Below are 21,198 nucleotides of genomic sequence, written 5' to 3' on the forward strand. Positions count from 1 at the left end.
GAGTGGAAAGGATGGAATGGCCTGCCTGCAGTCCTGAGATCAGCCCCATTGAACACTTGTGGGATCAGCTTTGGGTGCTCTCTTCATGCCAAAATGACCAACACAACCACAAATGCCTAATTTGCAACAAATGCTGGTTGAAGAATGAGACACCATCCCACAACAGAGTACATTGTTTGGCACTGGCGGAGAAGATTTGGCAAGTTTTTCATGGGTGGAACCCACATGCTCAACTCTGATCCTCAACCCACAAATACATTTTCCTTGCAAATGTGACACCATTTAAGGAGAAATAAACAGGCCTTCTATTGATATAAGACTTATTGCTAAGACGCATTGTAACAACAAAGAGACAAACACACTTTTTGTGCTAACTTCATTATATTGTCTATCATGCTTACATCCTGTAAAATTGGAATCATTTCATAAGAGTCATGTAGTGTTAATACTACTAAAATAATGTCCTTCTCACTATCACTACTAAAACTACTAGTAATTATTATTATTATTACTGCTATTGTGTATCAGATACTGATTTACCATAGTAGACATCTGTACCACCACTTGCACAGTATAGTACTACTTAATGTGATAGCCCATTGATAAATACCATACTACTGTACATGCTGAATCTCTGCATAAAGTTATCTGTGGAATCACTATACTAGCCAAACTTAGCTGTAGACCAATCTGCAGATGAGACACTTTCCTGTGGCACTGGCTGATGTTTATTTGTTTGGTCACATCAGTTTGGCAGTGGCTAAGTGTTCAGTGACAGCGTGACAAGGAACCGACAGACTTTTAAATAGACCAGGCAGTTTTATTAAATGAAAACTTCTTTGTATCCCTGGCACAAAATAGGGAAAAAGAAATTATTAAAAAATGTGATTGATTCATATCGGTCTTTGCTTTCACTAAAATGTTTCTTTAAACATTATAGATTACATACATTATAGATCCAGGATTGGGACATCTCTAGTCCTCTGTGTTAGTGGGTAGCTCCACAAATAGGGGGCAGGTGAGGGTGGCTGTGGTTCAGGAATTAGAGCAGGTCAACTGCAGGATCGATTCCCTGGCTCCTCCAGTCTGCATGTCAAAGCATCCTTGGGCGAGATACTGAACCCTGACTTGCCCCTTATGCATCCATCAGAGAGCAAGTGTGTGAACAGTTTCACAATGCTTGACAGTTTCACAGTCCATGTTTGATTTGGGATTTGTGTCTACTTCTCATCTAAAAAAATTGAAAACGGAGCTAAAATAAAAATTAGAGACTGTTCATATGAGCAAACTTACAATTTCAAGTGAGGATCAAATAATTATTTCCCCCATGTACATTATCTTCTAAGCTGCATGACGAGCTGATGCAAGATAAAGCTTTGAGCCCCACACAGGAGAGTCCACTGTAAAGAGTGGAGTTAAAGTGTGGATGTCCTTTCGGTTCACTCCACTCTAAAGAGTAATTGTTCAGCACCTTCAACAGTGTGAGGTCAAGATCCAAAACGTTTTCTTGGTGTAAATAAACGTCAGATTTATGAAGTGCAAAAAGAAGCATGTACAAGAACTGTTCTTCAGGAACTCATCTGTTAGTCTTTGACTGTCATTTTGATCTAAATTAAAATTGCTAAATGAGAAAGATGAGCCTCATTGTGGACAATATAATTACAAGTACAGCTGCACTGTGAACTCTATGATTAGTGGCGTGGGCCACAGTCTGTGAGCTACAACATCCAAAATGTAATATTTCAAAATATAAAAAAATTACAATTCTGTGTAGGTATGACAATGATTAATGAAGAGCTGTCCAGGTTGGATTTTCAGGTACCTCTGAGGTTGTTATCATCCCACATAACATTTCTTTCCATCAACCACCAATATTCTTCTAAAATCTGTTTTTCATACATGACATACATACATTTTAACTGTACAGCCACATATTTGTAAAGCTTTTAGTGCCCTAATACAATTCTTTTAAACACATTGTTCAGTTTTTGATGAAAAGATATGCTGGTTTTTAAAAGATTCTCTTTCTCTCTTTTTTTGCTTATTTCACTACTTTTCCCTGAAGCACTTGACTCATTTGCCGATAAAGGTATTTATTCAACTGTTATGTACATGTTAGTCATAAACATGTGTTTTGGTATGATGTAATGATGCTGTGTGATTCATATTGGATACACAAGTGCTTTAAAAATGTGTGGTAAGTGGGTTGCACTTATACAGCTCTCACATCCAGGTGGCAGCACTGAGAGCAGTTGTCTTTCTCCGGGACACTTTGACTTGTCAGACAACTCTATCATAGTCCCCTCAAACTCCTAAGTTCCCAATATATGTATATCATTTTGCTGTAGATGGATGTAAAACGGATAGTGAGTGCATGTTTAATGTAGGTTATCTTGACCCAACATGAGCTGCAAGAATCAGTCAGGATTTAATGTAGAAAGTGTGTGAAAAGAAAAGGAATAAGATGAACTTAACCTAAGTTTCACTGTTGTTTTTTTTCCCAGAAAGTACTTTGGTCAACCATGTTGTTTTTAAAGTGCTCTATAAGGTTGGATTGTTGTCTTTAAAGAGGAGAGTACTGTATGTTCCTGTTTGTGGCCCCATATAACTTCCATCGCCTTTGCACATCTGGCTACAGCATCTGTCACTTTCCACTAGTCGGAGTCTCTGAGGCCACCGAGGCCTCGGTCACACCCAATGACAGACAAATAGGGAGAGGATGACACAGATAAAGGATCTGCATCCATCAGTGAAACAAATTATAGGTTAAGTCTGTGTGATAGTGGAAAGAGACCGTTAACAATGTAGTGCGATTCCACTGCATCAGTTACATGGTGTACTCACTCTTCTGTCATATCGAGTTCAGAAGACGTGGTCAGTGATTAATAATGCTTTGTCACTGGCATAAGATTCAGATTTTTCCCCCCACCCATTTGTGGAAATCCATCGCATTTTAGCTGTGTGTCCAGACAATGTGATCTTTGTGGTCCTCTGTCACAGCAACACCACATGAGGACACCTCAGCTGTCTGAGCAGCTGCTCCCGTTAACGCCATCTGCGAACGGCCTTCGCCCTGGGGCTCCAAACAGGAGTGTGAGAAATGTCCCTGAAACACGCTCATAAGCATCCTACCTACACGGTGTTCCGCAATCCAGGGATTAATACTTCCTGTGTGACCCAGACCTCGGCCTGAGGTCAGGTTAGCCTGGTTTAGGAATTAATGACGGGGGAAATGGTGCTCCCACTCTATTCTTGTCCTGACTGAAAATAATCCAGCCACGTTCAGTCAAGTTGTCCTGTGCACAGTCATCCAAAACCTGCTTGTTTTGGCCACATTTTCTATCTTAACGTTTAATCAAACCGGCAATAAAAAAAAAAAACCCAAAAACAATAAGCAAAATGGGACACTGAATCAGCACACACTCAGCCTTTTGTAATGTCTCTCTGTACAGTTTTATTTACATGATACTATTCTGTTGTAATGCTGGATAGCAAGATTATATGTAATACATAAATATCAACACAGTTTTGTTTTTTCTTTTTTGTACAAATTTGCATATAACTAAGAATCAGAAAGGAAAAACTCAAACGGATACATACAGTTATCTTTAAATGAAAAAACAAAACAAAAAACACATCCATACGGGGGAGAAACAAGTCACAAACATACATCGGTTTCAATGTGTCAGGCAGCCATGAAAACACACTGTCGCACAGGTATGTGCACGTGCACTCACACAAAAACACACACACTTTTTTCCCCTCCCTTTTTCCCCCCCTTACGGTGCTCTATAGCAGAGACACAGAGACCAATAGCTGTTAGACAGATGAGAAGTTACATCTAATCTTGGTATCTATTATTTTTCATAAATCTAGCTCTGGCATGCTCCTGTAGTTCTGTAAACATGTGCTGATAAACTGGGTAGCTCCACAGTCAAAAGGGATAAGGAAGAGGTGAGGACAGAACACATGCACACAGCCCAACACACACACACACACACACACACACACACACACACACACACACACACACACTGTGCTCACACGAATGTTTTGTTAGCGCATTTAAAAAAAAGAAATCATGGTTCACATACCCTAACTCCATCAATGCACTGAATACATGTGCTAACATCAGTACAATGGAAGAGAAAAATAAGCTAATAAAACATAACAGATAATTGTCTTTCAGCAAATAAAACATCTGAAACCCTAAGTTGAATGATATTTGTGAAACACTAAACACAGATGAAGAGTGACTCATGCATTTATCCCATTCATTCATGCCCCTACAATATTGAAGCCTACATTCACCCTACCAGACCCACGGGGGAAGGGTGCCATCCTTCCCCTCAGGCCACACGTCGGCTCACACACACATACACACAAACACACACACAGTCCTGCAACAGTTGGTGGAACTCCTTCAGCGAGTAATTTGTGTGTCCCCGTCTAGCATGATACCTCCAAACAGCCTCAATCAAAACCCATCAAAGTGAAAGCAAGGTGTGCCGATTGGAGGGGTTAGGGGAATTCACCGACGCCGACTGTCACGATGATCAACTGCTCTGATGGGGTCGAAGCTGACGAAAAAAGTAAAAGGGAAGACAACGTAGCTTAACGCGGCAGCCGTGAGGTAGGTAAAGCTAGGAAAAGACAACGCAACAAATCCCCCCCTCCTCGTGCGAGGCAGGAGACGCTGACCGACTCCAGCGCCGACGGAGCACAGAGCGAGAAGTTCAAAGGTTGAGAGACACAACTTGTATGGACTGTTTTTGTGTAGTCTGAATGCTTTTGAGAGACCAGCCAGTGTCTTGACACGTGGCGGCGCGGGTTAAATGGCCGTCTACGGTTTGGCACAATAATGGCGCCTGGTATGGGTGAGAGGAGCACAGCTTATCCTGGACATGTAGCCTGGTCTGCTCTTAGTAAGACAATACATATTCTTAGAAAAAACAAAACAAAACGTCGGACTGAACGGCGGCAAAAAACGAGAAAAAAAACAAAAAACCACACCACAGAAAACAGGATAAAAACTAATGAGTTAATCAAAAAGAAAAAAAAAAAAAAAAAAAGAGGGAGAAAAGTGATCATTCATGCATCTTCCTCAGACAGGATCTTTTACTTTTTCTTTTTTTCCTCTCCGTGATCTTCTTGAGGTTGTAATTTTGTAAATCAAGTCTGTTCCATTCTCATTTATGCTCATTTCAAAGGTTCGCACTCGTACTCCAGTCTTTTGTCAATGGTGTTTCATTGTTGCTGCCACTGCTGCTCTGTCTCATCTATTATATTCTCTGGATCTTGTCAGCCACCACCACGGGGTTCTCTTTGCGGATCTTGGCGGCAGCCTCGGCCTTGTAATCATAGGGACAGTTGTGCTTGTCAGAGTACCGGTGGATGCCGCAGAACAGGTTGCCACAGCGACAGTCGAAACCTGGAGGCGCAAAAATCAAGGGTTAAACGCTGGAATGGGAGCGTTTCACAAGTGCACTGACAGAAATTCATGCTGAACTGCGACCTGCTCACTCACCTGTGAGGCCCACTCTCTTGCGGCACATGAAGCACCTGTTCTTCTTAGGTTTGGGGGTGTCACTCTTACTTTCCTCACTGCTAGAAGAGGCTACAGGAGTAGGGCTAGAAGCAGCAGGCTGGCTTACAACTACGCAGAAAGAAAGACAACGGGAGGGGAAAAAAAAAAGTCATAAGTCACGGAAGCCTTTAATGTGTCATTATCCCTTTAATTCCCAAAGCAGCAAACAAGGCTGTTTGTCATACTTTTACAAGACAATGAAAGCCAGTGGCCTCTAAAATGTTGCATTGTTGTCCAAGATAATAGTAATTAGTATTTTCCTTATCTCTAAATTGCCCCTCTTGTTCTTGGCAGCAAAGAATACACTATTCTGAGCAAGCCTCTGGCAGGCAACGTTAAATCTGAGTGTCCTGAGAGTGGAGGTATTTTTAAACAGGTTTATTTTTAGACACCCTCTCTTTCTTGGAGGCTGTAAGTGAAAACCAACAGCGGAGCTTAAGGTATGCAGCGAAGCATCAAAAATAAAACTGAGGCTACAGAAAGAACTATGAAGCAGTGTTTGCCTCGAGAAGTGTGTTTTTAAGCTGTCAACTAGGTATGCGTAAAATGCCTGCAATGTTGCCAGCAACCAATAGGAATGAAAGCATGTTTTTACCAGGCTCTAGGGGTTCAGGTTTGTCCTCTCTGGAGATGCTCATCTCTGTCATTTGCTGAGTCACAGGAAGAGATCCTTGAATGGTTCTGCAGGTTTAACCAGCGGGGAGCGAGGTGAGTCAGTCATCACATTGCTCATTCAATTTCAAGAAAAGTAACCAGCAAACATCACGAGAGCTAATGGCAGCGGATACGGACCTAGACATGTCTGGTGAAGGGGCAGGGGAGGCATCAACCTTTGCTAGACTGGCTTCTAGTCTCTGGATGGCAGACGCCTCTGAGGTAGGACTAGCAGTTGAGCCTGTATGATGACAATGATAATCAATTTAAAAATCCAAATAAATACAATCCAAGTGATGTGAGTTTGCATGCCAACAAGTGAGCTGAATAATAGAAACTGTTTTCAGCAGTTTCAGGCCTATCTAAAAATGTATTCAACGTCACTTCTCTTTTGGGACATATTCTCCCTTGTTCCTTGTTTCAAAAGTACTGACAATGTTTTGCATCATGAAAAACTTTAATGTTGGATCACAGAAGTGCTTAAAGGAGCACCCCATCACCCTGACCCTGTCTGTTATTATCCACAGTGGAGTAAAAGCTTTAAATATACTGATTAAAGTTCATGTATTTGTTTACATAGAAACTGATGTAATCAGTCTGAGCTGCAGTAACTCTGAAGGAGAAGACAAATCAAATTTGTGTGTGCGGTCTTACCCATTGGGCCGAGGGGGCTCATGCGGTCGCTGCTCTGCTGCCGTGTCAGGTGTTCCTTGTAGCATACGGAGCACATACCATTGGTTCTTGGGTTGCCATAGAAACCGCAACCTGTGGCACAAAGCATGGGCACTGGACTCTGGTTCGTCTCTTGAGCCATTGCTGAAAGAACGAGGGAGACAGAGTGAGAATGCTTCTTAGACCGACGTGCAGTTTGCAACACCTCGATCTGACACGTGCATGGAAGAAAAAAAAAAAAAAAAGAACTGAAATGTTTTCCTGGACGCATTTCCACCCCTACCGCTCTTCCTGTTAGTCTGGTTCCAGAGAAACTGGTTGCAGTATCAACATAGCTGACTGATAACACGGCTGTCATTTTATGTAAATTCAGCTTTCTGTTTCGACTTGCCCTTTAGCCTGAATACAGTAATGAATGTGTCTCCGCAGGAAGTCCACAGAACAAACAACACTCACTGTTCTCTGTTCAACACCTTTGGCAAAGGCTCGTATGTGCTCTGTTCTACAGCTTTGTTCACTGCAGTGTCACCTCTTCCCTCCTGCCGTCTCTTTTGGTGGTTCTGAGAAAAACTGAGAGGTATTCCCATTATCCCCCCCATCCTCTGCTTTTTGTAGGCTTTAGTGTCAGCTGTTCTTCTTCCTCATACCAAATTCAAGCCCTTACTTCCTCCATCTAATTAAAAACAAAAGCTCTGACTCACTCGCGGTATCATGATCGCAAAAGAACATACGAAACACTTCAGATTAAATAAGATTCTGTTTTTGCTAAATGGCACAAGGCTATAAGCGATAAACAAAGTAGGTCAGCTGTTTCACAAAGTGTTCCCCTCCCTACCCTTGGCTCTTGCCTTACAAGGCTTTTCAAAACCTCCCTAGTCATTTCTCACCACGCATACGCCCAGAAAATGAGCATGCATGTGCGTAACTTGGCAAAACAAGTAGTCCTGTGACGTTTGCTACCCGTCTTTGTGCAACAGCGCAGGAAGTTGTGTAATGGGAGACGGTGACTTTGAGGTGATTGATCAAAAACAGCCACATGAAAGGACAGATACACATGGAAGGCCTGGATTAGATAGGAAAGAAGAGCTGTGCCTGCCAGCCCTGTCCAGGCCATTTTACAACTCAGCCGATCACCTATGATTCTTCTCCCCGCCCCCCACACACAGAAAATAAATAAAAATAAAATATAAAATCCACACACAACAACGGGCTCATATTTCCTCTGTGGACAACCTTTGCCCTGTTCTGCTGCAACACAGCAGCTGCTTGCGTTGGTGTGAAGCTCGTCTATATTCTGGTCACGGACACAAACAGGGCAGGAGAGCTCAATGTTCTGGCAGTTGGTTTAGAACGTCCTGTCAGTCCACCCGAGGTGTCCTAAATAACAAGTGCCATTAGCTATCAGACCCCCACCCAAACCTGTCTTCCTACCACTTCCTCGTTTCTCTTCACCTGGATGTTTTCACCAGTATGTCAATAAAGGGTCTCCTTGGAAAAGCCCACAAAGACCTTTTTTTCCCTTTCATTTGTGTCACGTGTCCAACTGCTGACTGCTGAAAAATACCAGACAGGGGGACTCAGCTAAAAGCTAGTAACTAATGCGTAGCTCAAAATGCTTTTCATTTCAACCCCCTTTATATGGATCATCAGTAATTTCCTTTTAAAGCTGACTGACTTATCAGTTTATCGTGTAGACCAGATGTAGACTGGACGATTTTAGCTCCACGTTACGTAGAAACACTTCAATAAAAGAAAAGGTATTGATTTAAATTGCGACTAAATCACATCGGACGATGCAAAAACATATTACAAAAGAGGCCCATAGCAGTTAACACATTAACTTTATGACACAAAGGAACAATGGGTCCAGGTGTTTGATAAACAGCAGGCATGGTAACCTAATATTTACCAAGACCTTATAAGCACAGCGATAAGGTAAAAAAGACCACGCTGAATACTTCATAAGACTTGCATGTTTTTCGAAACAAAGGGGGATCTTCCAGAGATACATAAAGCATACTGAGGGTCATTACACATTCACCTCAATCAGTCCCTACCTATAACAAAACATGCACTTGTGAATTATTCCAGACAATCCTATGAAACATTACAGATGTGAAATTGTAAAATACCCCAAACAAAAGGAAGTCGGGGGCTTTCCAGCACAGAGCAGATCATCAGTCACGACCAATAAACCCAACTTCCTTTCACAAAGGATCCAAACCCTTCACTATAACCAAATGTGAAAACTGGTCTGACTAGAAACTATGCCATTTGATTTCTGTGGACAACAAAAACTACTGCGGAAACAAAAAACGTACGTGTGATAGTCTCCAGCAAACAAAAGGGGGAAACTGTGCTTCTTTATCAGGCGCAAGCCAAGCTCATATTTCAGGCCCTGCTGGGCTTAAAAAGTCCTGAGTCACACTGAAGGGCAGGGGAGAGAAGAAAAAAACAAAACAATTGGGCTTGTCACATGCTGTAAAATTTGCTCTTTAAAAATGGACAGTGTTGAAAACAAACCACGAGAAGCCTACGGGAAGATAACGGCACTAATGTTTTCTGAAAACCCACTGTCTAGACACTGAGGTATCGGCTCCCTTTGTTTCTTCTTTCTTCCTTTGTCTGCAATCTCCCTGCTTCCTGTTTAGACATCGTTTTGTAGTTCGCCTTAATCGCTTTATTTGTACTGAAATGCGGTGTTCTGCGTGATTTAAGCGAAGCTATGCGGACAACCACGGTTATATAATCACACTAAGGCACTTAGAAAGAGACTTGGTGATGCCACATAGTTCTACACATCGAGCAAAGCTCGTCTGAGCCAAAGCTGAAACTACTTCCTCCATCGGCCGAAGCCGTGCGAGAACTTATATTCAAGAAAATGTTCTGTAGCAATTTCGAAAGCAACTCTCTCGCCCTGCTTGCCTATTCAGCTTATGAATTTTCTATTTCTAGACAGGAATTAGCTGGCTTTGGTGCCCCATCCCCCAGCTCTCGGGACAAACAGAAAAATAGGCACAGCAACCAACTAGCTCGCTCCCTCCCTTGTTATTTTCACCTCCTTGAAAGAGACGGAATCACGTTCGAGGGCTTTTGACATTTCTACTCAGGAGGAGGAGATGGTGGTGATGGCAACTTTAACAAGCTAAAGAAATGGGGGGTGGAAAAAGCTTGTTTATCACACTCAGCCATCACGCAACGCACCGCCTGACCTTTCAATCCACCGTTAAAGGTCGCCATCACCGACCGCCACCTCTGCAAACACCCATCGTTTGGCTGATTACCTCGATAAGCCGAGCTCACTTCCAAAATCATCCATATTCAGAAAAAAATCCCAAAAAACAATAATCCAAGATCATCACCTGCTAAAAATCGATGAAGTTTCTCGCGAGACGACGGGGAAAAGTGGCCGTTAGTGTGGGCAGCTGGAAAATGTCGATTGATTTCAGGTCCCGGTGAGGTCCTTTTCTCTTTCTTGCTTCGGTTATGTGCCGTCGTCCTCGGTGCCAGACAGGTTTAGAGGGGTTTTAAGTCTCCCTTCCTCGGCCTCCTACCTTCCTTCCTCTCTCTCTTCCTCTCCCGTTCCTTCTGTATGGATGTTTGTTTCCCTCTTTAGTAAGAGGAGTGGCGGGTGATGTCACGGGTAAAACAACGTGTCCCCATTGGCTACCCGCGGAGCCCTCGAGCTCTGTGTACAGCTCTGCCAGAAAGGGAGGGCGCTGAAACTCAGTCTGCGCTTGCGCCACTTCGTGATTGCGTTATTACACATCTATTCGTCATCCTCCTACAAGGACGACCATATTGAGTAATCCACCTAAATAATAGGATGAATGAATAATGGTGCTGACAATGAGTGAATTAAAACAAGAAGAATGTAGGTCCGTGATCTGATTAACGGCCGATGCCTCTTTGTAGAAGATTCTACACACTTATCTGTGAGATGGCACTATTAATGTGACAGCCTCGCCCCTCCTGCTAATCACATGGCCTATGATTATTTCTGTCAGAAGAACAACGCAAGTACAGGTTGTAAACATGTTTTCCAGGAGACGAGCCAAGCAGACTCATTTCACAACATTTGGCTACAAACTGCTAATGTCCCAGTTACTGATACTAAATAGTGACCTTGACATTATCAATACTGTTAGGCCCAGTGAGGGCCCAGTCAGTCGTTAGGCCCTGATTTTAACCCTATTTCAAATCAAAACTGCTAACATCAAACAGCTCTTAAAAATTGTGGATGAAGTTAAAAATGTTCAGACATTGTAACTATTTTGTCGAGTCAAACTAGTCTTCACAAAGATAGCTGTATAAGAGAAAAACACCCGAGCACCTGTGTTGATGTTGGGGAAGTTTTCAAGAAAAACACGTGAGCAGCACCATAAGATTGGAATTTTTTAAAGGTGTACATATGTTAGAATAATGCCTTGAGGAAATAATAAAGGCTGGCGCTAGTTACTGGACTGTGACCACTGAAAGAGCTTAGGGTAAGCCCTTAGTGGGATTTCTGGGAATTTATAAAAGAAACTGAAAAGAGATTTTAGTCACAAAACATTACTCAAAGTGAGCTTTTAGAACAGCAAAATATCTTATTCTGCACAAATACAAGTAGTAGTCCAAATTGTGCCATTATGGGTAAGGCTATATTACCAAAGTAGCTGTGTTAAATATTCCAGTTAAATTAATTTACTAAAAGTAGAAAACATCTTACAAATTATTTTTGGTGGCTTGTCAAATGTCAAATTGGCAGCAAAGGCACTTTGGCCCTCAGTATTTCTAAAATAAAGTCTTTCCTTGTGGTAAAAAATGTTTATAGTGAAACAAAATAGTTGACACAAAGCTTGAGGGGTCGCTTTAATTGACTTTAACCCATTGTTTTTACATCAACAGCCACCAGAGCATTACATCCACTGGATTTGTTTTTATGATACAAAATACACCTGTACTCTCCACTCACTTGCAAATGCGTCATACTACATAATTAAGTACATACATAGGGTACTGTGCCCTAAGGTCTAACAAGTCTCTACATATCCCCTCCCACCTTGTCAGCATAACATCACACAAATCCCCAGGCACTACAGGTCAGAGCTGAAAAAAACAAAAAAGCGTTGAAGTCGGGTGGTGTGAGCTTGTGTTTGGGGCGGGGGGGATGTTGTCATCTCTCTGTGTGTCGATTCGTGGAAATCTAGAAGCTTACAGAAGTCTGGAAATCACTGAGATTTCTCAGTGTGTTTGATCAGGTTCAAACTAGCTTTATATGGAAACTGAAAAATGGTGGTAGCTAAGTGAAAGTAAAAGTGACTGCTGCTCTTCACCTGACTTTTTCAAGGGGAAGTCCCTCTCTTTCCTTCTTATACACACACACACACACACACACACACACACACACACACACACACACACACACACACACACACACACACACACACACACATGCGGAAACATTGCTGCTAAAACTGGTTTCATCATACACAGATGAACAGAGGACAGCTTGTGGTCTGACCTACTTGTCTTTTATTAGCTTCCTGTGGTGTGTCCATTTGGACAGGTTTACTTGATTGCATATTTACTCGTTATTTTTATGGTATATTTTAAGAGTAAAGTATTTTAAAAGAAGAAAGGTAAAAATCATGAAACGACTGAAATGCTTTGTGTTTGATTGGGTGATTTGGAGAGTTAATAAAGCAACTGATCTCCAATAAGCAACATAACTAAAGGAACATAGTGCATGCATGCCAACAAACCCTAAGGAAGACTCCTTACATTATCATAAAACAGCGTGTTTTTTGTACAAGTTAATATCACGTGGCATCACAGTTTTATTATCTTTTGAGATTTTCAGAAAGACAAGCTTTGATGACCATGACTTCTTTTATATAGCCTTTATAACCCGGTCTTTCTTCTCTAATCAAACCTCAGTAAAAAGATTCCAGTTATAGTTTAGCTCACAGCTCACATATTACAACACAGGCTCAAAACAGTGCTTGTGGCAACCCACCACGCTGCAGTTTCATGGTAATGGTCTTCTGTGTGTACATACATGCGTGTAGCACTATCCCTCTGTTGACATTAGCCCGAAAGCTTTTCATATGTGAATGAAGAAGGGTGGATGGAAGACTGGGATTACACTGAGGTCTTTGTGCGCATGTGTTGTGTTAATACACAGCCCTGCAGGGAGCACACGAGAAGGAGCATGTGTTGAAACGTATATCTGTTCAGTATGTGAAGGTTCACGGGTTTCAGTGAGAGGAGGGGGCAGCCGAAGAGAGAGTGGGAGGTGTTGAGTATCGTTACCCATCCCCCTCGCTGTCATAGCTAGGCTTTTGTATCTGTTTGTTGTAGCAGTATGTCCCTTTCTTATACATTAACATGTCATACACGTGAGGGGCTGAGTAACAATGCTGCCGTGGCAACAGATGCCTACAATTTCTTTTGTTTTCTTTTGTTGTGTGTTTTCTTGTGTGTGTTTGTGTAAGGGTGTGAGGATTACTTATGTGAATCTGGAGCAGCCTGTCTGTAGTTACTAGGCAGATATTGGTCGACCCAACACAAACACACACACACACACACACACACACACACGCATGCATGTGCAAACACACACAGAGGCACAGCTTGCCTGTGTCTGGCGTCGGTGTGGTGAGACACTGTCGATAAAGGGGCTAGTGGTGGAGATGGCAGCTTATCCATTTACATAAGCTGTGTGTGGGGCTTGATAAGCTCTGACTAAAACCATCGGTTCTAAACTTGATCTCCCTACCCTGCTCTGTCTACGCTCGGCTTTATGCGCAGCCCCCATAAAGAAGGGGGTGGTACTGTTTGTGTGTAGATGTTTGTGTGGTCTACAGTAAATAAAGAGAAGCATTTTTCATGAACAGACTGTGTCTATCTGATGTGGTGGGAGATCAGGGAGAGATTTGCTGAAAATTCCTGTTGCTGAAAATGTTCAGGAAACACTCAGTGAAGCACTTTGGAATTAGAGAATGCTTCCAAGAGATAGGCAGACAGAAAATTAAAGAGACTCAAACCATTAAAGGGGAAGAATGAGCAGCACAACAGGCTCAAATTAAGGACCACTGAGTCTGTTGCTTGTTCTGGTACTGCACACCTCCCCTGAACCTCTCGTGAATGTGCTTCTTGTTATTTGTGAGCAGGGAGGAGTTCCCCAAAAGTTTCCCACCACAGTCTCTATCTAAAGTCCCTCCTCCTCCTTCTTTCCTCTTCACACACAGGCCTCACTGTACACGAGTATCTGGGTAATTGTTGGATTAATATGGAGTGTGTGTATAGATTTGTGCACACATGGTTCATGTAAAAGGCCAACGAAGAGGTGGTGCATATGCATTTAAAAAAAAAAATCAGTTTCCATTTACAGGCTCTGTGTGGGTTTGCCCTTCACAGCTGATATAAGACACTCTATGTATGACCTGACCACATGTCTGCATGTGGTGATCAAATGTGAACCCCTGCATGTGTGCGTGTGTGTGTGTTTGTGTGCAGCAGATGTCCTGTGGCCCAGACTGGCTGGTCTTTGTTGCTGCTCCCTCGTGCAGACGGGCCTAGCCACGTGCTCCTCTGACTGCAAGGGCAAGCCACGCCTCCACCACTGTAATCTGTCAATTGCAGCAGCCAAGTCCCACCCATAAAAACACCCACAGTCTGCCAAGGCACGCTTGCCTGCTCGATGACGCTGCTTTACTCAGGCATACTTACCATGCTCTCTTTTTGTCTCTCCCTCACACCTACACACATCTGTTGCTGGCCCGTGAACATGGTGTGCAAATTTGAGCAGCTCACTTTCTCTTCATCCATGTAAACCGTTTATTTTCCCCTTTCCCCCTCTGCCTGCTTTTGATATATTGCAGTGTGAAGGTATTTTTTTAAGCATTTATTTCCGTGTTGGAGAAATAGTCAAATCCCCTCCTCAGAAACACCCAGAAACAGGAAGAAGGAATTTCTTGAGGGAAAAAAAACACAAGACAGGGAAACATCTAGATGGGCAAGTAGTAAAGACTTGCTATTAATCCTGGCAAAATGTCAACAGCAACACTTAAAGACGCCTGTTTTTCTACAGTCTGTACTATTGATAAATGGGTCTAATCTTTGCTCAGGTGCAGTCACTCATCCCAGATAGTCTTTGGGGTAAATAATCGATTGAAAGTGCACATCAAACATTGTGCCTTAGACATCCTTATATGCCAGGTCTCTGTTTACAATGATTACGTCATTTTTAGTCCCCCCTGGCAAATGTCTATAGTCTGAGTCACACCTGGATTAGCTTGCACTGTCCTCTCAGCTCTCTTCTTTCTCCCTGACAAAAACAGCCAAGTTTTACCCTTAGGGCCAAAACTTCCTGCTGCTTTACATTTAGTGTCAACAGTCGTGCAACTCAGGCAAAATAAATGCTATACAAAGTTCACTGGTAGATTGTTGTTATCAGGGAAACACAGACAGGCTTTCTGCAGAAAGTGTTTACGAATTTGTGTTTATTCCCCAGTACAGCTAGAAAAGAACTGGTTTTGGTGATGCTTCTCTAAAGTAGACCCCCCCCCCCCCCCCACACACACACACACGCACGCACAAACACAAAAACTCCACATATTTATTTTGGCATAGTACAGTAAAGTGCCTGTAACCCTCACTAGACATCCTTCCTCTAAGTCTATGTTGCTTTTCCGGCCTCTCTGGCCTGCATTAGGGGACAGGGGGCTTGGCTACAGACATATTCTGTTACAGAAATGCTATTTGACTCATACAGTACATGCAGGCGGTTTGCAGGTCTCAGTAGTCTTTTATCAAATGATGAATCACTGTCTAACGCCTGCACACTGATAGCTACAAGGGCTGTTTCACTAAAGAGCAACACAAATGCACAGATAAACTCTGCGTTGCATGCACTTCAACATGCTCCTATCATTTCATGCTCACTCGCTCAGTCTCTTAGACATGTATGAGTTTATGTATATTTCTGTATAATTTCTATTGTTATTATTATTCCCAGTAAATACGCCTCTTTTGGGTTTTGTTTTGTATACTTTTACAAATATTTTTTTTATATATAATATTTTCCAGCAACCAATCAAGGCAATATTTTTTTTTATTCCTAAATGTCATCTATACTATATTTTAGACAGTGTGAAGCTAAAAAAAGATGAAAGGTGGGCTTGTTTGTACAGGCTTCTGAACCATTAAGGCTTGCTGCTCCCACATGCTAAGAAAGCATGGTGTTGCAGCGGTAAACAATGCCAACTCATAGCAAGAAAGGCTATGGGATGTCTGAGGAATTTGCAGTAGTGCTGAGGACGAAAAGTGTGCTTTCACCTTTCCCCCAAACAAAGTGGGCATGTTTTTCTGTTTTTCCGAGTCTTTTTTTTTTTCATCGACCTGAAACATTTCATCTTTTATTTTTAACAAAATCTTAACTGCATTTGGCCATTTGGCAAAATTGTCTTTTAAGCAGCTTCTCAAGTTTTGCTGGATGAGTAAAATCTAAGAGAAAATGACTGGTCATCAGCTCACTTGTGTCTTACAAATTCCAAGTTTTTAATAAGTTTCATTTTGGTCTCTATTGGTTGCATTCAGTAGCAACTGCTGCTCTCAGAGTCCTTTAAATTGTTTAAATTTTGTTTCACAATCATTTTTGTACTGGAATAAATGTGAATGTGTTGCTTTTGAATATGCTTTAAATCTACAAGTAATGAGTAACAAGCAGTTTCATAGCAAGGTAATTCTATTCCCTGATTATTCCATAACAAACTTTGCAGTCAGTGATTCCCAGTGAGTGTTGAACTTGCATTTGGGAGCAAGTTCAATTCTTGGAATGCTCATATGAGGCTCAAAGAGATGTTGACGCAAATGATGGAATCTGTATTTAGACTGAGTAATCCAAACGAATATACAGCAAAATTTTAGGACACAAGTAAGATCAGTTAGACCAAAAGTCCTGGAAGAAAAATGAAGACAACTAAAGTGAATGATCGCCAAATTCGTTCTTTAAGAAAACCACTTTACAATATCCAACAAGTTGAGGAAAGTCTCATTGAACTATTATTGTCAAAGTCTACAATGAAGAGAGACCTTCATTAATTGAAATACAAGTTTATAGAATATTTGGTTTACAACAAGGTCCAAACCAATGGTTGAATTCAAGTACAGAAAGACCAGATTAGACTTTGCCAGAACAAATCTAAACGAAGCTGCACTGGTTCTTCTTTGGACAGAAGAAAGATTAACCACATTATCAAACATGTTTTAGGAAGCGTTACAGCATTGGTATGTGCGGCTGCCAGTAGAACAGGATCTCAGGTATTTACTATTTTTATGTGACTGCTAATAGAAATAGAAGGATACAATTCTGAAGTGTACAGTGTTATACTCTCTGCTCAGATTTAGCTAAACGCTCCAAAAACTGATTAGCTAACACTTCACTGGGCAAATCAATAATGAGCCAAAGCAAACTCCAAAAGCAACCGATGAGTTTCTCAAGGCAAAGAAATTGGATATTATCCAATGGTCAACACAGTCACCTGACTGCAACCCAACAGAGCATGCTTTGCAGTTACTGAAGACAAAAATTAAAGGTGGGCGGTAGAGACCCACAAGCAAGCAGCAACTTATGGTTGCTGTAGTAAAGACCTAGCAGAACATATTTGGTGAAGTGCGCAGATTCTAGACTTCAGGCAGTCATTGACTGAGTATTAAAAGCAATCCTCATATCTGAAAATTGAATCCACTGTGGTTACAAAATTGCAAAAATTGTGCCATTCTCCAAGTACTTACGACCTAATATGTATACCTGTATGTTGGCTGTGAGGTTCAGGCAGGGAAGTATCTCTAGAACAGCTTTTGTATCTGTCAGACAGGACTTTCTTGCTTACCGTATCACACCTTCGTAACTGAATCTCTGTCTTGTGATCTGTCATGTGCCTCTGGCTGTATGCATTGTGCTTCCTTTTGTGCAAAAAATAGATATTCTTAACAGGTATCTCCTACCTTTGTTATGCAGAAAATATTTAATTGCACACCTCAGACACGCCTCTGATGATCTGTATTAACTCTATATAAGATGATAAATACTTTTCTTACACCTAAAAATTTTCAAGACATTGTTTTAAACGTGATGTAAACTACTATCTCTTTATCTTCTTTCATTAAACTTATCCTGCTTAATGTAGGTATCTCAACACACCAGGCTTTGAAGTTCAACAATCTTGTGAATTGCTTATTCCCTTATGTTTCTGCCAGGAAAGGGATATTGTTATATTCACACTCAGGTGAGATAACTTTGTTTTTATTGTATTGTTTAACCTATTCTTATACAGGCAATTCCATTGAGACTCAATGTCTCGTTTACAATAGAGGCCTGTTTTAGACAAGTTTTACTCCAAATTTGCAATACCCTGTCCTCTGCCTTGGCAATGCTTTGTCCAAATTCTGCTGCCAAGCTTTTGGCCACATCATCCAAGAGGTCTCATGTAACACAGGTTTAGACTGTCGGTTCATTTGTTTGGAGCCTTGTGTGGCAAAAACCCCTGGCTACAAAGCAGCAGAATACAAATTTTGCATTTTTAAAAAAAAAAAAAACGTCACTCTCTGTTCTAGTAGCCTTGTCAACCTTCCTCATCTTGCCACTTCACTGACACTCTCATAGCTGCATCTTACTTTAGCTTTAGAAAGCCGATACCCTTCCCATTTTTTCCTTGTACACATGCACACAAACATGGTGTCATGTCTCTGAAACTCTGGGCTTTCCTGCACAAGGTTACAGACAGTCATGCAGAAAACAAGTCACGTGACTATAAAACATAACTTTAAGAAGGTTGATGTGTCATCCTGTCTCTTCCTGTTGTTTGGAATCCACTTTGGACTCAGTGTAGAGCAACACCACCCTCTACAGGTTCTTTAACCTTGATTTCATCTCTCCGTATCTAAGAGTTACATTTTTATGAGCTATAAGTTCATCCAATTCTTTTAATCGTCTGAGTCTAATATGCATCATTTATTCTGTTGTTATTATATATTAATGTGATTTCTTTAACTGAAAAAAAAATCCTTCTACATCTGATTTAATGATCACATGGTTTGTTGTGTATGAGCCACTTTCTAAAATGTAAATATTTTCACCTTCTCTCTAAATCCAAAGAAGAAACTAAGGTCTAACTAACCAACCAACAAAAAAAAGGATATTTAAGCTCAAATGTAAGTTTTAAAAACATTCATACTTTTGTGTAGCCACAGAGCAGACTCAAAACAGACTTAATGGCTCTGAATTAGGCTCAAAACCAGACATACTGGAGTCAGACAAGACCACTTTTACAGTATGTTCTTCAACAGTTTGCATCAAAACACAATTAAATCCAAATTTATTTATTTCAAACACATACTACGTGGCACATATTACTATTTATTCAGAAATGACGGGGATATATGTTGAAGAAAGTGTGTGGGAAAACAGTTTCATTGAACTGCTGGGTATGTAAATAAAGAAAATCGGAACCCTTTACCCTCCTTGAATCAAGGGTCCAGTTTACTTCTCGGGTGGGCAAGGATCCGGAGCTGGTGCATGAGGGTGAGAAATAGTGGCTAAATATAATTGTCCTCGCCTCAGTGCAAAGCTTGGGCTCTGGAACCAGTTTCCTGTAGAGGGGCTGAATTCTGTTCCACTCTGGAGTTGGTTTAGGTAGTGGCGGTAATCCCACAACCAGACTGCGGACATCAGAGGTGAAGGGAGCTGTCAGGCTTATTGGGCTTATTGAACCCCAGGGGCAGCTGACAGGTACTGGCACCACCATTGGAGTGCACCTTTAGTCGTAGCTGGGGTGAAAATTCAGGTGCATGAGGAATTCAGTAAGACAAAGGAACAAGACTTGCAAGACAAGACTCACGTCTCTGCAACATTGCCTGATGAACTGAGGTGGTGATTCTGGATTGGGAGAATGGGGTGATTGTTGCCGTGGGGGACCAGAGTGGGACCCCCAAATATAGGGGGCTCACACTCATCATTTTCTCCAAGGAAGTCAATACCAAGGTACCCAAGGTACTGCAGGGGAGACTCAGGAGGAGCAATTCGGTTTGCGCCCTGGATGAGGAACACTGGACCAGGTCTTTATAGTCTTGAGGATATTTAAAGGTGCTTTGAAGTTTGCCCATCCAGTCTACAGTGACAGAAATTGAAATCACCAATTGAGTATGTCTGGGTATCGTCCATGAGTGAGGGGAGAGTGGAGCGTGAAAAGAGAGACATGCACTTCAAAGTGCTGCTAAAAGTGGTTGAAATTAGTTTCCTTCAATAGGTGGCTTGGTTCTTCTTTAGAGATAGAATTAGGAGCTCAGTTATCTGACAGGGACTTGGAGTAGAGAGTAGGTGGTTCAGGCATCTGGCTAGGATACCTCCTGGGCAAGGTTTTTTGTCGTACTGGGAAGACGTCTTGGGGCAGCCCTAGGACTCACTTGAGAAATTTTATCTCTCAGCTGGCTTGAGAATGACTCATCGTCCTCCCAGATGAGGTGAAAAAGGTGGCTGGGGTGAGGCAAGTCTGGGCTTCTCTGCTGAAGCTGCCTCCACGACATAAACGCAGGTAAGTGGTAGAAAATGGATGGATGGATTGAATGCTTTCAGGACACTGATAGATATTGGTATTGGTAGTATTTTTAGGTATTTCAGGTATTGTAAGGTGAATGCAACTTTTTAAACGTCACTTTTCCACTTCTCACTGAACCCCAGCAACTCAATCACAATGAAATTACACAAAGACATATGTCAAACAGTACTGACCTTCACTTTGGCTGGCTGCTCAATTAACCCCCTCTGCTTTGGTCTTTCCACCTGCATAGTTACAAGTACACACTCGCTCATAAACATTCACACACAGCCACATAAAGAAAGTCATAACTGTTTTGAATAATTGATTGCTAGTGAAATTGTGTGGCTCTAGGGTTTCCAGGCTATCAATGTCCCTGTTTCGGGTCAGTGGGTGGCGAGGAAAAAGTAAACTTCTCATGCGAATTACTCATCATGTACCAGCCCTAAACACTCACCCCCACCCCCACACACATTTGGATAAGTTGCATCCTCACCTGAGATGCAGAAGATGTAAAAGGAGGGAGACCAGCGTAAGACCACTGAAACACTGTAGCTTTACTCTTTTTCTAACTTACATGACCTCTGGATGGTGGAGAAATTCTTCCAGGACCATGAGAGGAAGATGCCTCGGGACAGTCTGATCACCTCTGAGAATGACAGTAAGCCCATTAGCATGCTTTTACATATTCTTCAGAGTTTT

General features: G+C 41.8%; 1 protein-coding gene across 2 annotated transcripts; it reads right to left on the minus strand.

Moving 5' to 3' along the window:
• Positions 1 to 3,429: 3,429 nt before the first annotated feature.
• Positions 3,430 to 10,520, minus strand: zfand5a (zinc finger, AN1-type domain 5a). Of its 2 annotated transcripts, none has more exons than XM_040019729.1 (6): positions 10,198 to 10,520; positions 6,896 to 7,057; positions 6,380 to 6,482; positions 6,183 to 6,268; positions 5,528 to 5,656; positions 3,430 to 5,431 (listed from the first exon to the last, which is right to left on the minus strand). In XM_040019729.1, the coding sequence occupies exons 1-6, from the start codon at positions 10,226 to 10,228 to the stop codon at positions 5,283 to 5,285; spliced, it is 660 nt and encodes a 219-aa protein (XP_039875663.1). In that variant the 5' UTR covers positions 10,229 to 10,520; the 3' UTR covers positions 3,430 to 5,282. The 2 variants fall into 2 exon arrangements, with proteins under 2 accessions (XP_039875663.1, XP_039875664.1); XM_040019730.1 differs by having other exon boundaries at positions 10,276 to 10,519.
• Positions 10,521 to 21,198: the final 10,678 nt, after the last annotated feature.

The sequence above is a fragment of the Simochromis diagramma genome, unplaced genomic scaffold (assembly GCF_900408965.1).
Source record: "Simochromis diagramma unplaced genomic scaffold, fSimDia1.1 OVJJ01000822.1, whole genome shotgun sequence".
Taxonomy (NCBI): domain Eukaryota; kingdom Metazoa; phylum Chordata; class Actinopteri; order Cichliformes; family Cichlidae; genus Simochromis; species Simochromis diagramma.

Bases quoted from the DNA above. Each gene is read 5' to 3' on its own strand.
- zfand5a (XM_040019729.1), bottom strand. From the start codon at position 10,228: ATGATTTTGGAAGTGAGCTCGGCTTATCGAG. The intron at 7,058-10,197 runs GTAATCAGCCAA...TCGTTCTTTCAG, and splicing joins AGTGAGCTCGGCTTATCGAG to CAATGGCTCAAGAGACGAAC. The intron at 5,432-5,527 runs GTGAGTGAGCAG...TTGCGCCTCCAG, and splicing joins CAAGAGAGTGGGCCTCACAG to GTTTCGACTGTCGCTGTGGC.